Raw genomic sequence first — 22,151 nt, forward strand, 5'->3', positions numbered from 1 at the left:
AGATCACAGGCTCAGAATAGCAAATATAATAAATTTATTTTTTATAAATAAGATCTTTATGGAGGTTAAGGGTAAATCAAACTCTCCAGTCAAGACATCAAAGGAATACAGGGCATAACTTCTTGCCCATCACCTCCATCTCAAGAGTATCCTCTGCCCTAAATATTGAGTTATCTGAAGTTAAAGTTAGTCATTCTGGTATATTTGAGTGTTACCGTTGCACTTGAAAGATGTCTTTTAAATTGCTATTCTGTAAGAATTGGTGGTAGCCAGTAGCCCACTGAGACAAAGTAATGTCGGTCCTTCTAATAGAAATTATGACTGAGCATTTAAAAAATCACTATACAACTTTGGGAAAGAAATTGAGGTATTCTTTATTATAACATATTTACATACTTACAAAATAGTTTTTATGCAATACATCATCCTGCGTAGTATCTTAAGAATGAACTTCATATTCTGGGAGTAAAAATCCAAATTTCTTAATGATATATGCATAACCCGACATCTTTCGGACCACAAAATACCTTCAGTTTGGCTTCAGAGAACACAAATACCTGTTTAGAATTTTTTGTAGTCAAGAACAAAGCATATTCAACAACAAAGTAATTTAGTTGACACTGAGTACATCGCTAATTTGCATAATTTTTGAATACATGCATATCCTTTTTCCCTTAAATTTACTAGTACAGTTCTATTTGGTTTCTATTCAGTCATCTCAATTTTCTACCTCATTATTCCTTAAGACAAACCAGAGAATGGGCAAGTCATTGAGAGACAAGGAGGAGAAAACCAGAACTGCTTAAGTCTTTCCAACTGTGGCACCACTCTGGTTCCAGGGAACCTGACAGGCTTATTCACTGAAGGGTCCTGAACGGAGTCATCTGAGTTCCTTCTGTCAACTGAGGTTGATGCTACGTTACTCGTGCTGCCTTTTTCTTGTTGTCTTTTGCACCACTTAATTAAAACACCGAAGTATACAAGCTGAGAACATTCACTGAGTAATTCCCCGAGCAAAGAATCACAGACAGGACCCCAAGAACAGTGATAAGAACCGTGTCAGGGACTGGTTTTCCTGAGAAGCTTGAGGGACTCGTAGTGGGACTTGCCCTCAGAACTGTTGGTGTGGGTGGAAGTGGGCAGGGAGGGAAAAGGCCAGGGATGGCTGGGTGCCTGGGGAAGGGGACCGGGCCTCAGGCTGACGGCTCGCATGTTGTATGCCTGCTCATTAGGACGCTGCCTGGCTCACACCGCCCAGGCACATACAGGGTCCTGAGTTCTTTCTCTTGCCCCTTGTATGACAAATCTAAAAATGAAAAGATAAACACAAGGTGGGGAACACGGAGCTCATGGAGTCGGTCATGCTTAGACAACTTTCAAAGGTAACAGAGGGCCAGAAAGAGCCTGAGGCCAAAGCAGAGTGTAGGTTCATCTTTTCCACGCGCCCTTCCCTCACCTTCCTCGCCTGCTCACACTGTTCCAGGGAGCAGAAGGCTCGGCAGGTGAACAGGACTGGAAATTTACCTGGCTTCACACAAGCCTAGAAGAATTTGAGGACAACTGGAAAACTGTCATCAAAGTGGATGTCCATGTTTGTGAGTCTATGAAAATAGCCATCAGAAACATCAACTGTTTAAGACTTGGTAAAATAAAAAGGTACTTTTTAAGGATCTTTATTCTGTATAACAGGAGGGAGAATGTCAGAAATACTCCAAGTACGGGCATCCTTCATCCCTAATTGTGATTTGTCAGCAGGCCAATGCCATGATAAAATATGGTTAGGAAAGAGGAGCTTTTTAAAAATAAAGAATAAAAGCAAGTGGTACAGAAACACTTCTCTTTTATTAATCAGATAAAGTGTTGCACAAATAGCAATAAAAGCGGGGAGAAAAGCATTCTAGCCCTATTACACCACAGCAACTGGTTACATGCCTTTTCTCTCCTTCCTTTTAATGACAGACAAATCTGAATTTCACCCAGCAACCATACAGTGCTTGGAAATGAACACAGAGTTGTGAAATTAATGCTTCTCATCCTCAGGTAAAAAAGCAAAAATCAAGTAAGTACTCAAAATAATACAAAGCAAATGTTACATGTAATGACAGTGCAGGGTAATAGCTTCAACACCCTTTATAAGATTGTGCTGATTAATTTACATATAAAGAATTGTATAGACGAGTAAATAAAAATTAAATTACATTTATGTAAGAAACTGTTCAAAAAGTTATATGAACTTGCATACATAGAGTCCAGAGTAAAAGACAAACTACTTAAATTTTGATTTATATAAATCCAAAAATGCTAAAATATATTATGTGGGGTTGGAAGGGGGAGGGAGAAGCTTTCACTAAATACAAACATGATGGACTAGATAAACCAGGCTGAATATTAAATAGTTTCACTGAAAACTTCCATCAAGAGTAAAGGCAGAATGGCACCAAGTTAGAAAAGCAGTGTTTAAGGCAATCTAAATATTAAGTAACCTTAATTAAAACAGGAGGCATAGAATCCCATAAATAACAAAGTTTAATTCCTCTGAAAAATGTCTGACAGTTGAGAAAATGAGTGGAAATAGGAATAATGGACACTGTCAGAGTTTACTCGGAAATATCGAATAGTAGTATATAAAAATAACCCAAATGCTTCTGATTTAAAATACAGTCAAATCATGTGCCACTTAATTGTCATACAGCAACAGAAAATAAAACCTACTACTGCAGTGTTCCAGAGTATAAATCTGTGAAATGCCAAGTCTTACTTTGAAAAAAATCTTAAGATGTGTGTCCATCCATGGTAACAAAAATAAAAAAAAAAACAGAAATCACTCCCGTTATTTTGGCCCATGTGAATGAAAAATATGCATAGAAATGTCCACCGTCTCCCTGCCAGTTGGGGTCTGAGGGTCAGCTGTTGAGCACACGGCTCAGCGTCACACCTGAGATCACTGATCACCTGCATGCACAGAAAGTGTTAGAATAACAGAGAGAAATCATGAGATGAACGACACATGCTTCAATGAATTGTATCTTCCTAAACAACAAAATAATCAAGTACATATCATTGAATTACATGTCATAGCACTTGAATTTGCACCTTACAAATTTGGTATATCAAATTGTCCTATAAAAATATTGATATATTTTTTTGAGAACTGCGGTACGTGAAATGACACGATCACAGCAAGGATCTGTTTGTTTTCATCTACTGGAATGACACCATGCCTTTCTAGCAGAGAACAAGGGCAGCCTACAGGCAAATTATCCAGACTGCTGCATTTGGAGCTCTCTACCCGGGGATGATACAATAATGTCTTTACCGCCAAGTTCCAAGTGAAGTCGTCTCAGTGTCCTGGGGCAGTCTTCCATCACACGGCCCGGGGGGGCAGGCGCTGTTTGTACATGCCAGCAATGGCTTTGGCTGCGCTGTAGATCATCTGCCGGCGAGACATGCCGGTGAATGTCATGTGCCAGTCAGTCCGGGTCACGTTCAGTAAGCTCTTTTCCAGGACTTCACCCACTGTCACCAAAAGGCCTGACCACCTCAGACTGTAGTCCTGGGGCGTCAGATTTTGAGCCTGTGGAAAAATGAAATTGGGTATGACTTATAATGCACTTTAAAAAATGACTGGGCCTAGCTCTAAGTGACATTCCGAAGTCTCTCTCTATGCTACTTTAATACAGATGACGACAAACCAAGAAACACAGCTACCTGGGCAACAGAAGAATCAGAACAATACTGCCAACACCTCCTCTGTGGTAAGCTCATTTGGTGGTTCAGATGTCTTTTCAGTCTTAACTTAATGACGCCGTCTAACAGCTCAGCATCCAAGAGTTTAGATTCCAGTCCTGTCTGTGCTGCTTCAGGTTAATAGTAAAAGGAGTGCTGAGAGAGCGCACCTCCACCCCAACTCTTCCTATCCTTTTCCATGGTCCCTCCCTCATGAGTGTGCCCTTCTGAGCCTTCCCATCATCTGAAATAGCAATTACATTTTTACTTGTGTATCATCTAGTCTATTAGACGTCTGAGGTTCTAATGTTTCATCAGTAAGTCTGACTTTTGTGTTGATTTTCCAGTTAGCATATCCCAGTTAGCTAAAAGTTAATAGTACAGTAGCTATTTCTATAGCAAACACATTTCAATTCTATTGAAATCCTTTTTTCTTCTTTACACAGTTCAAACATGAACATATTAAATTGATTAGCTATTGCTTGACCCATCGGACTGTTTTTGGGATAGACTATTAGGTTTGTGATGTTAGGATCTACAATTAAAAATACATACATTTGGGGCAACCCCGGTGGCTCAGCGGTTTAGCACCGCCTGCAGCCCGGGGCGTGATCCTTGAGACCCGGATCGAGTCCCACATCAGGCTCCCTGCATGGAGCCTGCTTCTCCCTCTGCCTGGGTCTCTATGTCTCTATAAATAAATAAAATTTAAAAACAAAAACAAAAACATACACTTGACCCCGGAACAATGCAGAGTTTAGGGACAATGACCACCTGATGTAGCTGAATATCCACATGTAACTTCTGTTTCTCCCAAAACTTAATCACTAACAGCCCACTACTGACCAGAAGCCTTAGTGATAAGTCACTTAATACTGATTTTGTATGCTACATATATTCTTAAAGTAAGTTAATAAGCTACAGAAAAAAATGTTAAGAAAATCAAAAAAACTGTCAAGTACTGTACTGCAAAGAATCCACTTCTAAGTGGACCGGTGCAGGTCAAACCCATGTTGCTCAAAGGTTGGTGGTATCTCTGCCCACCCTACCCCCTGCCACCTCCCAAGCTCACAGGGAGAAAGGCTGCAAGTTGCCTAAATGACCACTGGCCAATGGGTGAATCAGTCATGACTATACAATGAGGCCTCCATACACACCCAAAAGGCCAGAGCTGCTGGGTTGTGAACATGTGGAGATGTAGGGATGTGGTGGGCTAGGAAAATACATGGAAACTCTGCACCCTTTCCCTAGGACCTTGCCCTCTACATCTCTTCCAGCTGGCTGTGCCTGAGTTGTATCTTTTCATCATAAACCCTCTAGTACTCGAGTAGAGAGGCTTCCTGAGGAGGGGGTTTTCAGAACCGATCTGTAGCAGGTGAGTCAGAGGCACAGTGATAAACTGAATTTGTCACTGGCATCTGTGGTGGGGGAGGGGGGCAGACTTGTAGGACGGAGTCCTTATTCTATGGGATGTGATACTATCTACAGGTAGACAATGTCAGAATTGAGATGAAATGTCTCACACTTGGCTAGAACAGCCCTGGCTTGTGTAAACATGTAGCTTATGAAGAGCAGGGATGAAATGAAGAACCTTTGGTTGCTGAGTGGCCCACATGGTCACTACTGGAAGGGAGCTGCATCTAGGCTGTACTCAGTCAGTAAAGGTAAAATTACCAATGGATCCATCTCCTGGAAAGCTGGTTTACTGGACACATAAAGAAATGCAAACTATTAAGAAAAATGCCCATTGAATATTTGGTTGGTGTCATCTACCATAGCTAAAGTAAAATAAAATGCTGAGTCTGGCCTTGATGCTTGATCAAGTTAGGGACACAAGTTGATGGCATTACAATAAAAATCTGTAAGGAAACTGTAAGGTTTGAATAGGCCTACATGCAGTGGTCTTCTTTTACCTGGTTGCATTTTGGAGAGGGACGCGATAGTCCACTGGAGGAAGTTTCCACAACTTAGTACTGTGAAACAGAAGGGATGTGAATATGCCCTTCAAGTATTATTAACTGGACACGCTATATGAGAACCAGTAAGACCATCTGAGCCCACACACAGTGTGGAACAGAAGATGGCATACTAGCAGGGACAAATTTTCCATGGCATAGCCTGGCATGGAGCTCAGACTGAGGTTTATGGCAAAAATCTGAGTGCTGTCCAGCAACATCTACTGGGACTTCAGAGTAGACTATTTCCATTTAGCATGTGTTTACACTTCCTAGTAGACATTATTAGGTAAAACTACCCCTTTCACTGAGGGATATAAAATTATTTTGAAATGTGAAATAACCAAAATGTCTAGGAAGGTGTTGGAGAAATACACTAATAAGGATGACACTGCCTAAGGGCGGGGCAAGATGGCAGAAGAGTAGGGTCCCCAAGTCCCCTGTCCCCACCAACTTACCTAGATAACTTTCAAATCATCCTAAAAACCTACAAATTCGGCCTGAGATTTAAAGAGAGAACAGCTGGAACGCTACAGAGAGAAGAGTCTGCGCTTCTAACAAGGTAAGAAAACGGGAAAAAAAATAAAACAAATAATCAAGTGGGGGAAGGGCCCCCCGAGGAGTCGGGCTAAGGAGGGGGCAGCAGCGAAAGCCTCCAGGACAGGAAAGCCCAGTCCCGGAGAAGCAGGAACTTTTTTCCCGGAGGGAAAGGCGCTTGCAGGGAACTCGGGCAGGATCCCAGGAGGGGCAGTGGAGCCTCCAGGTTCCCGGGGTCACTAACAGAGGAAGTGTGCCTGGGGAGAGCGCAGTAAAGGGCCGGAGCGCATGCCTGGCAGGGCCTTGGGAGCAGCTCAGGCAGTGGCTCCGGGCGAACACAGCACACAATCCTGCGCTCCCCTCGAGACAGGCGGAGGCTGGAAGGGCACAGTACAGTGAGGATGCTCTGCCAGAGGGCGCCCCCGAGCTGTTCAGGTCAGCAACCCCGCCCAGGGAGCATCCAGGCCAGCGTGGACTGGGAGCTGAGGTAGTTACTGCAGGATCGGACTCCAGGGCTGGAGAGCTGGCCACCGCCAGTGGTGGTGTTCCTCCTGCTGTCATGCTGTGCCTGGGACAGAGCGGGGCCGCCAGGGAACAGGGGCCTCATGGGGTAAATAGCTCCCACCAAGCCCGGCACCTGGCAGGGGATGGGGCAGCTCCCCCAGGTGCACACACCTGAGAATCAGCACAGCAGGCCCCTCCCCTAGAAGACCAGCTGGAAGGACATGAAAAGCAATTTCTTGACCATGCAGTGCTGGGAAGCTCCAGGGGAAGCTGAGGGTTTTACAGTATATAGAACCAGAGGATACCCCTCCTTGGTTTTTCTTTTTGTTCCCTTTTTTTCCTTTTTCCAGTACAACTCGTTTTTAGTTACTCTGCACTGAGCAAAATGACTAGAAAGAAGAACTCACCACAAAAGAAAAAATCTGAAACACTACTCTCTGCCACAGAGGTACAGAATTTGGATTACAAGTCGATGTCAGAAAGCCAATTCAGAAGCACAATTCTAAAGCTACTGGTGGCTCTGGAAAAAAGCATAAAGGAATCAAGAGACTTCAAGACTGCAGAATTTTGATCTAATCAAGCAGAGATTAAAAATCAATTAAATGAGATGCAATCCGAACTGGAGATCCTAATGCCCAGGGGTAATGAGGTGGAAGAGTGAGTGACACAGAAGACAAGTTGATGGCAAGGAAGAAAAAACAATTAAAAGACCATGAAGAAAGGTTAAGGGAAATAAATGACAGTCTCAGAAGGAAGGTTCCAGAGGGTGCCGAAAGGGACAGAGGTCCAGAAAGTGTATTTGAACAAGTCATAGCTGAGAACTTCCCTAACTTGAGGAAGGAAATAGGCATTCAAATCCAGGAGATAGATTCCCCACCCTAGAAATCCATAAAAACCGTTCAACACCTTGACATTTAATAGTGAAAATTGCAAATTCCAAAGATAAAGAGAAAACCCTTAAAGTAGCAAGAGACAAGAGATTCCTAACTTATATGGGGAGACTATTAGATTAACAGCAGACCTCTCCACAGAGACCTGGCAGGCCAGAAAGGGCTGGCCTAAAGGAGAAGAACATGCAGCCAAGAATACTCTATCCAGCAAGGCTCTCATTCAGAATAGGAGGAGAGATAAAGAGCTTCTAAGATAGGCAGAAACCAAAAGAATATGTGACCACCAAACCAGCTCTGCAAGAAATACGAAGGGGGACCCTATAAAACAAAGAGGAAGCCCAAAGAAATAATCCACAAAAACAGGGACTGATGAATAGGTATTATGATGACACTAAATTCATATCTTTCAATAGTAACTCTGAACATGAATAGGTTTAACGATCCCATCAAAAGATGCAGGGTTTTGGACTGGATAAAAAAAGCAAGACCCATCTATTTGCTGTCTAAAAGAGACTCATTTGAGACACCTACAGTCTGAAAATATGAAGGGGTGGAGAACCATTTGCCATTCAAATGGTCCTCAAAAGAAAGCAAGGGTAGCAATCCTCATATCAGATAAATTAAAGCTTATTCCAAAGACTGTAGTAAGAGAGGAAGACGGACACTATATCATACTTAAAAGATCTATCCAACAAGAGGACCTAACAATCATGAATACTGACGCCCCTAATGTGGGAGCTGCCAAGTATATCAATCAATTAAAAACCAAAGTTAAGGTATACTTAGATAATAATACACTAATACCAGGAGACTTTAACACAGTGCTTTCTACAAATGACAGGTATTCTAAGCACAACATCTCCAAAGAAACAGAGCTTTAAATGATACACTGGACCAGATGGATTTCAGATATTTACAGAACTTTATATCTAACGCAATTGAACACACATTCTTCTCAAAGCCACAGGGTACTTTCTCCAGAATAGACCACATACTGGGTCACAAGTCAGGTCTTAACTGATACCAAAAGATTGGGATTGTCCCCTGCATATTTTCAGACCATAATGCTTTGAAACTAGAACTCAATCACAAGAAGAAATTTGGAAGAAATTCAAACACGTGGAGGTTAAAGACCATCCTGCTAAAAGATGAAAGGGTCAACCAGGAAAGTAGAAAAGAATTAAAAAGATTCATAGAAACTAACAAGAATGAAGACACAAGAGTTAAAAATCTTTGGGATTCAGCAAAAGCAGTCCTGAGAGGGAAATACATCGCAATACAAGTATCCCTCAAAAAACTGGAAAAAACTCAAATACACAAGCTAACCTTGCACCTAAAGGAACTGGAGAAAGAACAGCAAATAAAACCTACACCCAGCAGAAGAAGAAAGTTAATAAAGAGTCAAGCAGAACTCAATGATATAGAGGCCAGAAGAACTGTGGAACAGATCAACAAAACCAGGAGTTGGTTCTTTGAAAGAATAAGATAGATAAACCATTAGCCAGCCTTATTAAAAAGACAAAAGACTCAAAAATCATGAATGAAAGAGGAGAGATCACAACCAATACCAAGGAAATACAAACAATTTTTAAAACATATTATATGATCAGCTATGTCAACAAATTAGGCAATCTAGAAGAAATGGATGCATTTCTGGAAAACCACAAATTACCAAAACCGGAACAGGAAGAAATGGAAAACCTCAAAGGCCAATAACCAGCGAGGAAATTGAAGCAGTCATCAAAAACCTCTCAAGACACAAAAGTGCATGGCCAGATGGCTTCCCAGGGGAATTCTATCAAACGTTTAAAGAAGAAACAATACCTATCCTACTAAAGCTGTTCCAAACAATAGAAATGGATGGAATACTTCCAAGCTCGTTTTATGAGGCCAGAATCACCTTGATTCCAAAACCAGACAAAAACCCCACCAAAAAGGAGAATTATAGACCAATATCCCTGATGAACACAGATGCAAAAATTCTCAACAAGATACTTGCCAAAAGGATCCAACAATACATTAAGAAGATTATTCACCATGACCAAGTGGGATTTATCACCGGGATGCAAGGCTGGTTCAATACTCGTAAAGCAATCAACATGATAGATCATATCAACAAGAGAAATAACAAGACCCATATGATCCTCTCAATAGATGCAGAGAAAGCATTTGACAAAATACAGCATCCATTCCTGATCAAAACTCGTCAGAGTGTAGGGATAGAGGGAACATTCCTCAGCATCTTAAAAGCCATCTGTGAAAAGCCCACAGCAAATATCATTCTCAATGGAGAAGCACTGGGAGGGCACTTGAGCACTGAGTGTTATGCTATATGTTGGCAAATTGAACTCCAATAAAACAAAAATTAGAAAAAAAAAGGATGACAATGCCCAGAAAAGTTGCATTAATATAGAAATAGTTTATGTAGAAGATCATGATGCCTAGAGAGACAATCATAAACTCAGCCACTTTTCCCCTAGGACTCACTTGGAAGCCACGGGAAAAGCTGTGAGAACCAACTGCCATGTAGACAGTGTCTTGTGAACAACTCTCAAAAAAGAGCTAGCTGCTTGGTTTGCAGATGGCAGTTCCAAGGTGAGTGGACAAGTGTGTCTGGAAGGCCACAATCTTGATGGAAGAAGGTAAAAACAAATGAGCTCTGTGTGCTGAAATGCACCCTATTTTTGCAGCAGTGGTAGAAAATACTGACTCAGGGGTAGTGGCCAATGGTCTGGCCACAGGGTCAGGCAGGAAGGCGTAATGGAAACATGACCTATTAAAATCATGTCCATATGGAGCACAGCCTTGTGGAAATCAGTCTGAGAATCTGAGGGGTACAATGAAGTAGGACACAATCCCAACAAAACTTCTTCTGGCTTTGGAAGGTGAGTGGAACAGACAGCAGACACCCCTGCTTTAGGTGGCCACCCAGGTCCTCAATACAGGAACAGAACAGAAGATACTACACCAATGTGGATGGCTGAGCATTATTTCCCAGAGTAAGGAACACACCTGACAGCTCAAGTCTACTTTGATGGAGAATCACAATGAGCAATTGAAACCCAAGTTGTCTAAAATGGGGCAGATGAAAGCATACAGTAGGTGCTAGCTTACATGACTTCAGGAACATGAGTAGGATGGAAAGGAGTATGGATACTGGACAGAACCCTCTACTTCCCTATGGATCTGGGGCAGGGGGGTAGGGGAGGATGACAGTCATGATTAAGGATGAGGATGGGTGCCAGGGAATCCCACCATGTGATGAGAAGGCTGGAACTTTCTGTCACTCCCCAATGACTTGGGGAAGGGTACAGATGGGGAGAGGGTCTGGAGGTTGACCCAATCAACAAATACCAGTGATTCAAAAATGCCTATGTGACCAAGTCTCCATAAAAACCCAAAGGGATGGGTTTGGGAGAGCTTCTGAGTTAGTGAACATGACAGATTTGTGAATAACATAGGGTTCAGAGGGCATGGAAATTCTGCCCCCCTTCCCCAAATGTCTCTTCTACCTGCTATTCCTGAGTTACAGCCTTTTATAGTAAATCTGTAATCTAGTAAGCATGTTTCCCAAGTTCTATGACCTGCTTTAGCAAATTAATTGAACCCAAGGAGAGAGAGAGGGTCATGAGAATCTCTGGTTCATAGCCAAACAGCTGACAGTCTACACTTGCGAATGTCTGAAGTGGGTAGTGGGGGAGACAACATCATATCCTACAGATGCAAGACTATCTGAAGGTATATAGTGTCAGAACTGAGTTGAAATGCAGGATACCCAGCTAGTGTTAGAAAACTGGTGGCATACGGGGGTAGGGGAACAGACTCCCTATATTGGAATTGGTTCTAGAACTTTTTGTAACATTTTTCCAGTACAATTCAAGATTTTATTAATTGTACCACTGGTTTTGACATTTAGCTTTGAAGTGATAGTCTACTGTAATTCGGGGGGAGGGGGTTAGGCTAGTCTCATAAGGTAAAATGGAAAACTGTCAGTGAATAATACTACTACATCAACAAATTAGATGAAGCAGCTGTTGGTCTAGGAAAATAAAAATTGCCATAGTTGATTCAAGTATTAGGTTGAACCACATTAAATTGACTTTCTGACTTCAGAGAAAGCAAATATTGTCAGTTTCATATGATTCAACCTAATTACCTCAACAAAGCAGATGGAAGAATATTCCATTCTGAAAATATTGATGAAGTTTTCCACTTTATCAACATTTCATATTGAAATGAATTTAATGTTACCATCTATAAATTTTTCTGTACTTTTGAAAGGAAATTAGAAAAATTAAGTAAAAGGTTCAATAAGATTAAGAAATTCCAAGCATTAATTCCCAATAATTCTCATGTAAACTGTAAACCCCAAAGAGAGCCACTGATTGCTTTCTAAACATAAAAGCTGACTTTCTACACGAGGAACATATGTCTTTTCATGGGAGCGGATCCAGTAGCTTTTATCAGATTCTCAAATGCCTAAAGACCCAAATAACTTGAAGAGATAGCTTTGAAATGACATTTAACAATGTACCTTAGAACAAATGTGATGAAAATTTTATGAAATGGAGGACAAGAAAAATTCAACAAAATGCCCTTTTGTATGGGAGTACTAAGGCTCCCCTGTAAACCTATATTTACATTCCATTCTGATCAGGAAAGCATGAAAGGAAAGGAATCAATCCTTATATACCTTATGCTTCCGATCTTCTATGTGGACAGGTAAACTAAGAGTTACATTTTCAACAAACATAAAGACATACACCTTTCATTTAAGGTTTCCACTTGTTACAAAAGATGAACAGACAAGGACAAAAGATACAGAAACAGGGGAACCAAAATAGTAGACAAAGGAGAAGTAAATGAAAAGTAAACATAGAACCAGCAGAACAGGTAAAATGTTACATCTGAAGAGAAGGGAGGTACTCAATAAGGAAGAAATCAGAAACTGAAGAGTAAAGAGAAAAAAGCTAAAAGGGAAGAGAAAGTGGCGAAATCAAGAATATATATCCTATCTCTAGTAAAACATCTGACAAAAACTTGTATCCTGAGAACAGTATTTTTTTCTTTAAAACAAGCTGTGGCCAGTTTTATTAAAAATTTTGTGTGATTTACTTTTCACCAGTCTGTTCTGACAGGCTTCTAATGATATCAGAATAACCTGGATCAATGATAGCCAGAGTGCATACTCTGTAGTATTTCCCACATGCTATGCCCAATTCAATATTATTGCCACTGTAGTGATGGACACCAGTTTTGGTCAACACGGTGTAGTATTCCATTTCAGATTTCCTCAAAGCAGGGCAGTTGTTGGCCAGGATGGCCAGTTTCGCTTTGCCATGTCTCATCATTTTCAGGGTCTGCTTGTACCCCAGCACATACTTTCCACTTTTCATAACGAGTTGGAGCCTAGAGTTGATCAACTCCAGCGACTTTTTCGTCATCTTTGCAGCCACCATCTTCCTGCCTTAGATGCAGGATGGCCCCAACCAACAGAGGCCGCCAAAATGGCCAGAAGTGAGAAAGGAAGGAGTTCCCATAATGCTGAAAACAGTATTTCAAGTTTCACGAAGAAGAGAAAACTAACCTGCTGAACAAATTCCAAAGGCACTGGTGTGGCCTGTGTAAACGTTTCTAGGTGAATGCCATGGACAGGATCTTCCACTATCAAACAGCCAATGTCAAACCACCTATAACAGAATGCATGAAGACTGAGTTGTTTACGTGCTAAATAATAGTTATGATGATTAGACAAAATAAACTCCAAAAACCAACATACTAGTTGGTTAGACAAATGATACTACATTCAGATAAAACCTTAGAGAAAATCCATAAAAATTATATATAAAATTACTTGTTGGCTTAATTCCAAGAGCAGAGACAACAAAGAAGAAAAACCAGAATAATCCAAATAAAGTTTTTCTTGCTAAGACTCAGGGAAAAGAATGGGAATAGGAGTATTCAGAAAGCAACAGATACTCATCTGAATATGCAAATACTTAATCATGAGTAACGTTTTTAAAATGTCACTTGCTAAAATACAGGAAGTGTTATTTTACCATCTCTATGGTTACCATGTAGCACACTTGCAAAGTTACTAGCAAATTAAATAAGCTCATTCAGAGGAAATAACAAATCTTCTCCTTATTCTTGATGATCAGTCTTGGAAAACACTTCACAAAATCAAGAAAACTTTCTTCCATTTAAAGTTACTCAAATTATAAAAGTACATTTTATAATTGCCTTAAGTCATCTGTAACACCACCAGCATTTTAGATAACCAGAATTATGCAACCACCAGATGCCATGAAATCTTGAGTTGGGGTAACAAGAGGATATACAGAGCAAAAAAAGTTCAGTCTATTTTTAAAAATATGTAGATCTAATGAAATGTGATAAAATATGAAATTAGGTAACTTGTATTTACATATTCAAAGAAACAGTAAAATCTAAAATAATACTTTTGCTGAGTATTAAAATGATAGCAGGCAGTATCTGTAGTATTCATATCCTAAAACTTGGTTTCAAGTAAACAACACTGGCATGCCAAATAAAATTAATAGCCTTAATCAGTAACTTGTGTATAACGCAGAGAGTAGAAAACAATCGTGGTGACTAAGCTGGCAGGCATGGACTTCCTGAAAAGCTGACTCCATGAAGGTAAAAGTCCCTTCTGTGATGCCACGGGGAATCCACATTAGAAGAACCCTAAGGTCTTCTCTGTTATCTGAAATCTAGTGCTCGTGACCATGTCAACAGGGATATCCCACCAGCATCTAGAGCTGGAACCATGGTCATGCCCATGAAAGCCTCTTCCATTTCTTTCACTAGTGCTGCCGGCTGGGGAAACGCTGGGTCCTCCTCCTCTCCTCACTTTACCTCAACTCAATGGGCACACCCCGCCCCACATTCACAGTAACGGAGGCACTGTCTCCATTCCTTCCACCCCCTCTCCAGGCAGCTGCTGAAAGAACATGGACTTGACCAATCCCTGCGTGGCAGACTAAAAGAGAGCTTAAGCAGAACTGTGGTTCCAAGATAGTTACTTGGATTTCATTTACCAGCAAAAATCTCAAAACACAATGTGGGAACTGTCACTCTGTGTTTTACAAAAGACAGACCATCTAACATCACCAGTCAATTCTCAGAAAAAAAGGACATTTTAACACATTTAACATGCAACGTAAGATTTTTCAAGCTGGTGGGTTAATCCCAATATAGGGATAGTGCATGCTTACACAGGCTTTTGTCCATGTAAGGTACATGTCATGTCAGCTATTCTCATGCTACATGGACTGATGCAGAATTCAGAGACAGTCAGGTCTGTCCTGGCTCTAATCTTTGTTAGGGCTGACCACATTTGGGATCTCTTCTTTTGGGGATCGGTCTCCTCTTAGCTGTAAGCATGTTTTTGACATTATCTTGTGTGCACTTATTTCACACAAGACCACAGCAGACAGAAATAGCCAAAGCCCTCACTGATCCTCTGTACCTTCCTATCAAGACCTTTCCTCTTCTCCTTCACCCACACTGAACCCGCAACAGATTTCCTAACGCTAGAGTTTAACCTTGAACAATGTGGAGGTTATACTTGCTGTGACTCCCTGGTACAGTAAAAAATCTTAACTTCTGACTCTCCAAAACCTTCTAATAGCCAACTGTTTGCCAGAATTCTTACCAATAACAATCTATTAGTGCATATTTTGTATGTTACCATTGTAATATACCATATTCTTATAATAAAGTGAGCTAGAGAGAAAAAATTGAAGAAAACCCTATGAAGAGAGAAAATATATTTACAGTGCTATACTGTATCATAAAAAAATCCACATAAGTGGATCTGTGTAGTTCAAACCCTGCTTTTCAAGAGTCAACTGGTTTTACTATCCCTAATGTTCCTAATATGCTACTGTACTTGTCAAAATGTATTTGGCAGGAAAAATACCACATCCAGGTATGACAGGACAGTTTAGGGCAAACCAATGCTCTCCATAAAAAGCTGGATGAAGTATCCAAATCCCATATCCAAAGGTGTCAAAGGGTGGCAGAAGCCAGGAGGACAAAATGGAGTAACATCAGGGATGGGGGAAAGCCTTCAGAGTGAGGTGAAGACCTTCAGCTGGACCTGAGTGTCACCCAGCTTGAGCTCAGCAACTAGACTCAAAGCAAAGGAAACCCATTCATTAACATCTCCCACAGGTAGAGAAATGGTTAGAATTTTCTCTGGAATTGGAGGTGCTCAGGAGCACCATTATTTATGTTCTCCCTCCAGTGTGAGAATGCATACAGGAGCAGAGTCAGGGCATTCTAGCCAGCGGGCTGCCTGCCTCCGTGATCCAGTGCATGTACACCAGCTCAAGCCATCCCACCAAGGCAACCCGGTACAGGGCACAGTGGGACACCCCAAGGCTCCAAACACACATCGATTACACAGGGCATATCCCTACGAAAGGCCGCCCTTTCAAGACTGGAAGAGATAAGTGTTCCACCTAAATCACGAAGTCAAAATGAGGAGACAAGAATATGCTTAAATGAAACAGATTCACAGTCTGAGGAATGAAAGAGGTTCAAAGTGATGGTCACAAATATGCTCACCAAACTGGAGGAAAGAGTGCATAAATTCAGAAAATATAAAACAGCCAATCAGAGCTGGATACAGTAACTGAAATGATGAATACACTTGAGGGTATCAGCAGCAGAAGATGTAGCAGAACAGATCAGTGATCTGGAAGACCGGCTATCCTAAAGCAACCAAGCTGAAGAGCAAGAAGAAAAAAGAAAAGGAAGATAGGTTAAATGGTCTCTGGAAAAACATTAACCATATTACTATTCCCATTAGAGGGGTCTCAGAAAAGAGAAAGGAGCTGAAGACTACCTAAGCTGGGGAAGGAAACAGAGACCACATCCAAGAATCAGAGCTCAAAATAAGATGAACCCAAGGAGGTCCACAACAAGAAACATAAATAAATGTCAAAAATTAAGAGAATCTTAAAGCCATGAAGAGATAAGCATCTATTTATACATAATACAAAGGAAACCCCAAAGGCAACCAGCAGATTTCTCAACACAAACTTGGCAGAACAGGAGGGAATGGCATGATCTAGTCAAAGTGGAGAGTGCTCGCTTTGGCAGCACATATACTAAAATAGTCAAAGTGGAGAAAGAAAACACCTACAATCAGGAATACTCTAACTGGCAAGGTTAACATTCACCACTGTAGAAGAGAGAAGTCATTTATCACCACTAAAACCAACCTCATAAGAAATGTTAGACTTTTTTTTCTAAGAAGAAAAGGCACGGCCAGGACTAGAAAGAAAAGGAAAAAATTTCACAGATAGAAGCAAACACACAGTAAAGGTAGATCAATCATTTATACAGCTACTGTGAACATTAAAAGGCAAAAGAAATAAAAGCAATTATATCTACATTAAGAGATTCATAAAATTTAAAAAATGTAAAATACAATATCATAAAAAGGTAGAGGGATGAGTAAAGTGCTTTCTGAATCTGTCTGAACTTATGAGATCATCTTTATAGACTGCTATATACTTAAAATGCTATTTATGACTCTCATGGTAACCACAAACCAAAAACCTATTACAAATACAAAAAACTAAAGCTACACACACCACAAAAAATCATCAATCACAAACAAAGAGAAAGGAACATGGCAGAAATAAAGAAACTACAAAACAATGAAATGGTAGTAAAGTCCATACCTATTACTCCAAATGTAAATGTCAAAATGCTCCAATCAAAAAGACATAAGGTGACTGGATAAAAAACAAGAACTATCTATATGCAGCCTAAAAGAGACACACTTCATACCTACAGACACACAGACTCTTAAAAGGGAAGGGAAGGAAGAAGATATTTCATGCAAATAGAAGCAAAAAAAAAAAACCCTTAAAACAAATATTGGGATGCATGATGTGAATCAGACCAAACAGACTCTGAAACAAAGACTGTAATAAAAGACAAAGAAAGGCATCACATAATAATAATAAAAGGGTAAATCCAACAAGAGAGTAGGACAATGGCAATTATCTATGTACCTAACATGGAAACATCTAAATATATAAAACAAGTATTAGCAGATCCCAAAGGAGAAAGTGAGAATAAAACATTAAGGGACTTTACCCCCACAACTTTTATCAATGAATAGATATCCACACAGAAAACGAGTAAGGAAATGGTGGCTTTCAACCAGATAGATTTAACAGATCTATATACATTCCTTCCAAAACTAATAGAAGACATATTTATTTTCAACAGCACATGGAATGTTCTCCAGGATAAATCCTATGTTAGGCTGAAAACAAGTCAAGCACCTTTTTCCTACACCATAAGGCTATCAAACTGGCAATCAATTACAAGGAAAAAAAACCTGGGAGAAATACAAATATGAAGGCCAAACAATATGCTACTTACTAAACAACCAAAGGGTCAATACAGAAATCAAGGAATGAACTCAAAAAAGTCCTTAGAAACCACTGAAAATGGAAATCCAACAGCTGAAAATCTTTGGGACTCAGCAAAAACAGTTCTAAGTTATATAGGCCTACCTCAAAAAAACAAGAAAAATATAAACTAAAAATAAAAAGTTCAACCTTACAAACTAAGAAACCTAGGAAAAGAACAAAGCTCAAAGTTCATAGAAGGAAAGAAATAATAAAGTGGAAATAGAAACCAAAAACAAACAAACAAAACAAAACAAAAACCAAGAGCTACTTCTTGGAAACCATAAACAAAACTGATAAACCTTTAGCCAGATGAATCAAGGGAAAAAAAAAAAAGAGTCAAAGAAGATCAGAAACGGAAGAGAAGCAACTGATATAACAGAAATACAAAAAATTTTAAGAAATACTTAAAAGTACTATGAAAAATTGTATGCTACCAAACTAGACAACCTAGAAGAAATGTATACTTCCAAAAAACATCCACTCTTTCAAGACTGTATTAGGAAAAAATAGAAAATGTCAAGACTAATTACTAGTAACAAAACTAAATAATCAAAAAGCCCTTAACAATAAAGTCCAGGACCAGACAATCTCACAAGAGAATTAGGAGTTATTTATACTCATCCTTCTCACACTATCCAAAAAAAACAAAAACAAAAAACCCAGGAAGGAAAACTTCCAAATTCATTCTGCAAAGCCAGCATTTCCTGGATAGCAAAATTAGACAAAAACACAAAAAAGAAAGTTACAGGCCAATATTCCTGATGAACAAAGATGCAAAAATCCTCAAAACATGAGCAAACCAAAAAAGTAGTTCAGTATTATCAAGTCACAATTTTAATTTTTTTTTTTTTTTGCCACTCAACTTGTTTACAGTTAAGTCTCAGCTTCAATATGAAGCTGTTAAAAAAAAAAAATCAAAAGTTTGCTTTGTTTACATGCTAACTATCCTGGCAAGTATGCCATTAAACACAGTAAGGAATTTAAGATAGCAAGAAATTAATAAAAGATAAACATTGCAGCCTAAACAAAATTCTTACAAAAATAAAATAACTATCACTGGTTACATAAAGTTTTCTTGACTGGTTAAAACCTAACAGTATAAAACATGCATTTTAAATCTTTAGCTATCAAGTTCAGAAAGCACCAGTGTCTATTTTAAATGATTCTTCTCCAAAGCCAAAGTTGTAGTCAAAATTAATTCAAATGTTATAACACATTCTAATACTAAAAACATTCAGTATTACTGAAGTGGAGATAAATCCCAGAGTTTCTGGAGCTCTGTCATGCTGCAAAGGGCTGTTTCTCTGGTTCACTCAAAGCAGCAAACAACAGAGTCCAAGGATGTCTAGGGGCAAGACTGCTATACCCAGCTCGGATCTCCCCATGAAGCATGGCTACCATGTCCACAAAAATAGGATGTGTGGGGATAGAAGGCATACTATTCTGCTAGCTAAAGGGACAGCAAACCACCCTCCAACCCTAAAAACTCCTTCCCCAGGTAAATAAATGTATATAAGAGGAAAAAATTAAAATACATTAATCTACAGAATAAGGATTTTGAAGTATCAATGTGATCCCTATTTCAAAAATGTTAACTAGAATTATCTGGTCATTGCTAATTACATCCTAATGATGTATCTAGATTCAATTTCTGTTGATTTATCAATAGATACTTCTAGTCAAAAATATTAACTTTAGGGCAGCCCCGGTGGTCCAGTGGTTTAGCGCCACCTTCGGCCCAGGATGTGATCCTGGAGACCTGGGATTGAGTCCCACGTCGGGCTCCCTGCATGGAGCCTGCTTCTCCCTCTGCCTGTGTCTCTGCCTCTCTCTCCCTGTGTCTGTCATGACTAAATAAATAAAATCTTTAAAAATATATATTAACTTTATCTCCAAATATCTTAACCACTAGCACAACTGCAATGTATTATCTCCCTGAGTTGTTAAGCACTGGAAGAGAAAAAAAATAGATGTTCAAGCAGCAAGCAACAATTAAGGCCCTTTCACACAGCGGCTTCTGAGTGGCTACTGAATAGTCCAGGAATAATTCTAAAAACAAGAAAATTCATGCATTTTAGTAAGTATGTCATAATTTTCACAGCTGAAATTTCCTTAGACATTGCACTTTCTTCACAAGGGAATCCTGATTTTTCTTAATGTTACGGTGAGTCAGGACTTGAACTAGCAGCCTTCTTTTTCTTCTTCTTACCGTGTTTCCTATGCTTCTTTTTTTTTTTTTATTTTTCTCATTCTTCACTGTTTTTCTTCTTTTTTGCTCGTACCTCCTCAATATAAGCTGATTCTGATAAGGACTCAGATGATAATAGTTTATCTTCAGGATTTTTTTTTTTTTTTTTTTTGGCTGAGTCCTTTAATGTCCTTTTCTTTCTCATTTGCACCCTGTGACTTCTTTTTCTTTTTTAAACTATCCTTACTGTCCAATTCAGTTTCTGACATGGAGCTTTCAGAAGACTTATGTGAATGGTTCTTTTTCTTTTTCCTTTTCCCTTGTTTTTTATCATCATCAGAATCTGAAGAACTGCTGAAAGAATCAGAGCTTGATGAAGAAGATTATCTACCAGATTTCTTTTCTTTTTTCTTTTTTTTTGGATGAGCTCTCACTTCCACTTAATTTCTCCCTGTATTTTTCTAGTTCTTTTTTCCAGTTCTCATGCATTTTTTCTTAAAATTCAGCCAATGCCTTGGAGCCTTTCTTCTTTTCTAGTTGTTCTTTCACTTCTTCCCAGGTAGGACTTGGTCGGTTTAGATAATCTTGGATTGTTGGCCAAGAAGACTATATTGGACCCCTTGATCTGGCCATTGCTATTGGGTTCATATAGGCCACCTGACTGTCCTGCTTCCCCATGGTGCAGGACTGATTGCAGAGTCGGACGCCAAGGGAGATTGGGCCAGAGAGTGGCTGAAGAGCACACAATTTTAATTATTAAAAAAAAAAAAAAAAGACTGTAATCTCTAAGGTAACCAGCAAATGAAATGTAAAAGGTTAAGACAGAGGAAAAATGAAGTAATGATCACTGGGTGGCTCCTGGGTGCTTACACAGAAAGTTCAACCTTTTCATACTACCATTCAAAGTTCTTCACACATCTGTCTCCAAACCATTTCTTGATTTCCTAATCCAACAAATGACTGGCAAAGCTAGTAACTAACCTCTGACCCCAGAATCCTCTTAATCTTCAAACTTCCTCCACTCAGAATGTCCTATTCTTTCCACTTATCCAAATTTTACCCACTCTTCACAATCACAATCCAGTCCAAGTCCTAATCACTCACAAATCTCATCTGACACTATCTCCACACTGAGCTATTTCCCCTTGAATTGTAAGTAACATTTCCCATTAGCAAATAATTATACACTATCTTATACAGTCACTTAAAACTGTTCATCTGTGTACCTATTTTCTCCCAACTGGCCAACAGTACAACCTCAAAGTTGGAGAACGTTTTTTATAGACTATAGCCATAAAGTATTAGGCACAGTGCTACTTGATACTAAATAAACAAAAAATAACAAAACTACAATGTGATTACAAAAGAGACAGATTTCAACAGTTGGGAAGCTCTTTCAGTATAAATAGTTTCAGCATGTTAAAAATAACTTCTCCCATAAAAAAGCCATCTATTTAAAGTATAAGGACCTTACAGACCATAATGAATCATGTTCTCTGAATATTTTCCAAATTAAGTAGACATGCTTTATTGCTCAACATATCTCAAACGTGGTGACTTGCCACTAGGCCCCGTGCCCGCATGCCTTCCATTATTCTGAATAACTGTGTGAATAACGGTGTTGGTTACTGGTAGTCAATTACATATAAGCCAATACAGCACTGTAATCTCTCAAATTTAGTGCTATTATATTCAGTGATTGTTCACCCAATCTTATTGATCCAGGCATTACTATCTCCATTTTATAATTAAAAAGGAGAAACTTGAGTAGAAACGTGTTAGGCTACAGAGATCACAAAGCTAGTTAAACAATATAGCCAAATTAATCCAAAACATAATTTCCTCTAAAATAGGATACATTTTTTTTTTTTTACTAGGTATATACAGT

The 22,151-nt window shown here is 39.4% G+C and overlaps 1 protein-coding gene and 2 pseudogenes across 3 annotated transcripts in view; all 3 read right to left on the reverse strand.

Moving 5' to 3' along the window:
• Positions 1-349: 349 nt before the first annotated feature.
• Positions 350-22,151, reverse strand: part of PRRC1 (proline rich coiled-coil 1) — a 48,131-nt gene continuing 26,329 nt past the window's right edge. For 2 of the 3 annotated variants that reach the window (XM_025994989.2, XM_072728651.1), the window contains exons 8-9: positions 13,200-13,302; positions 350-3,574 (exon numbers count right to left, since the gene is read on the reverse strand). In XM_025994989.2, the coding sequence (XP_025850774.1) occupies positions 3,365-3,574; positions 13,200-13,302 (313 nt within the window). In that variant the 3' untranslated portion in view covers positions 350-3,364. The remainder of the gene's footprint in view (positions 3,575-13,199; positions 13,303-22,151) is intronic. The other variant, XM_025994990.2, reaches the window with a different exon arrangement.
• On the reverse strand, positions 4,160-13,158 carry LOC112917116 (large ribosomal subunit protein eL30 pseudogene; annotated as a pseudogene).
• On the reverse strand, positions 20,128-21,044 carry LOC112917115 (protein FAM133B pseudogene; annotated as a pseudogene).

Source organism: Vulpes vulpes, chromosome 12, assembly GCF_048418805.1.
Source record: "Vulpes vulpes isolate BD-2025 chromosome 12, VulVul3, whole genome shotgun sequence".
In the NCBI taxonomy this organism is placed as follows: domain Eukaryota; kingdom Metazoa; phylum Chordata; class Mammalia; order Carnivora; family Canidae; genus Vulpes; species Vulpes vulpes.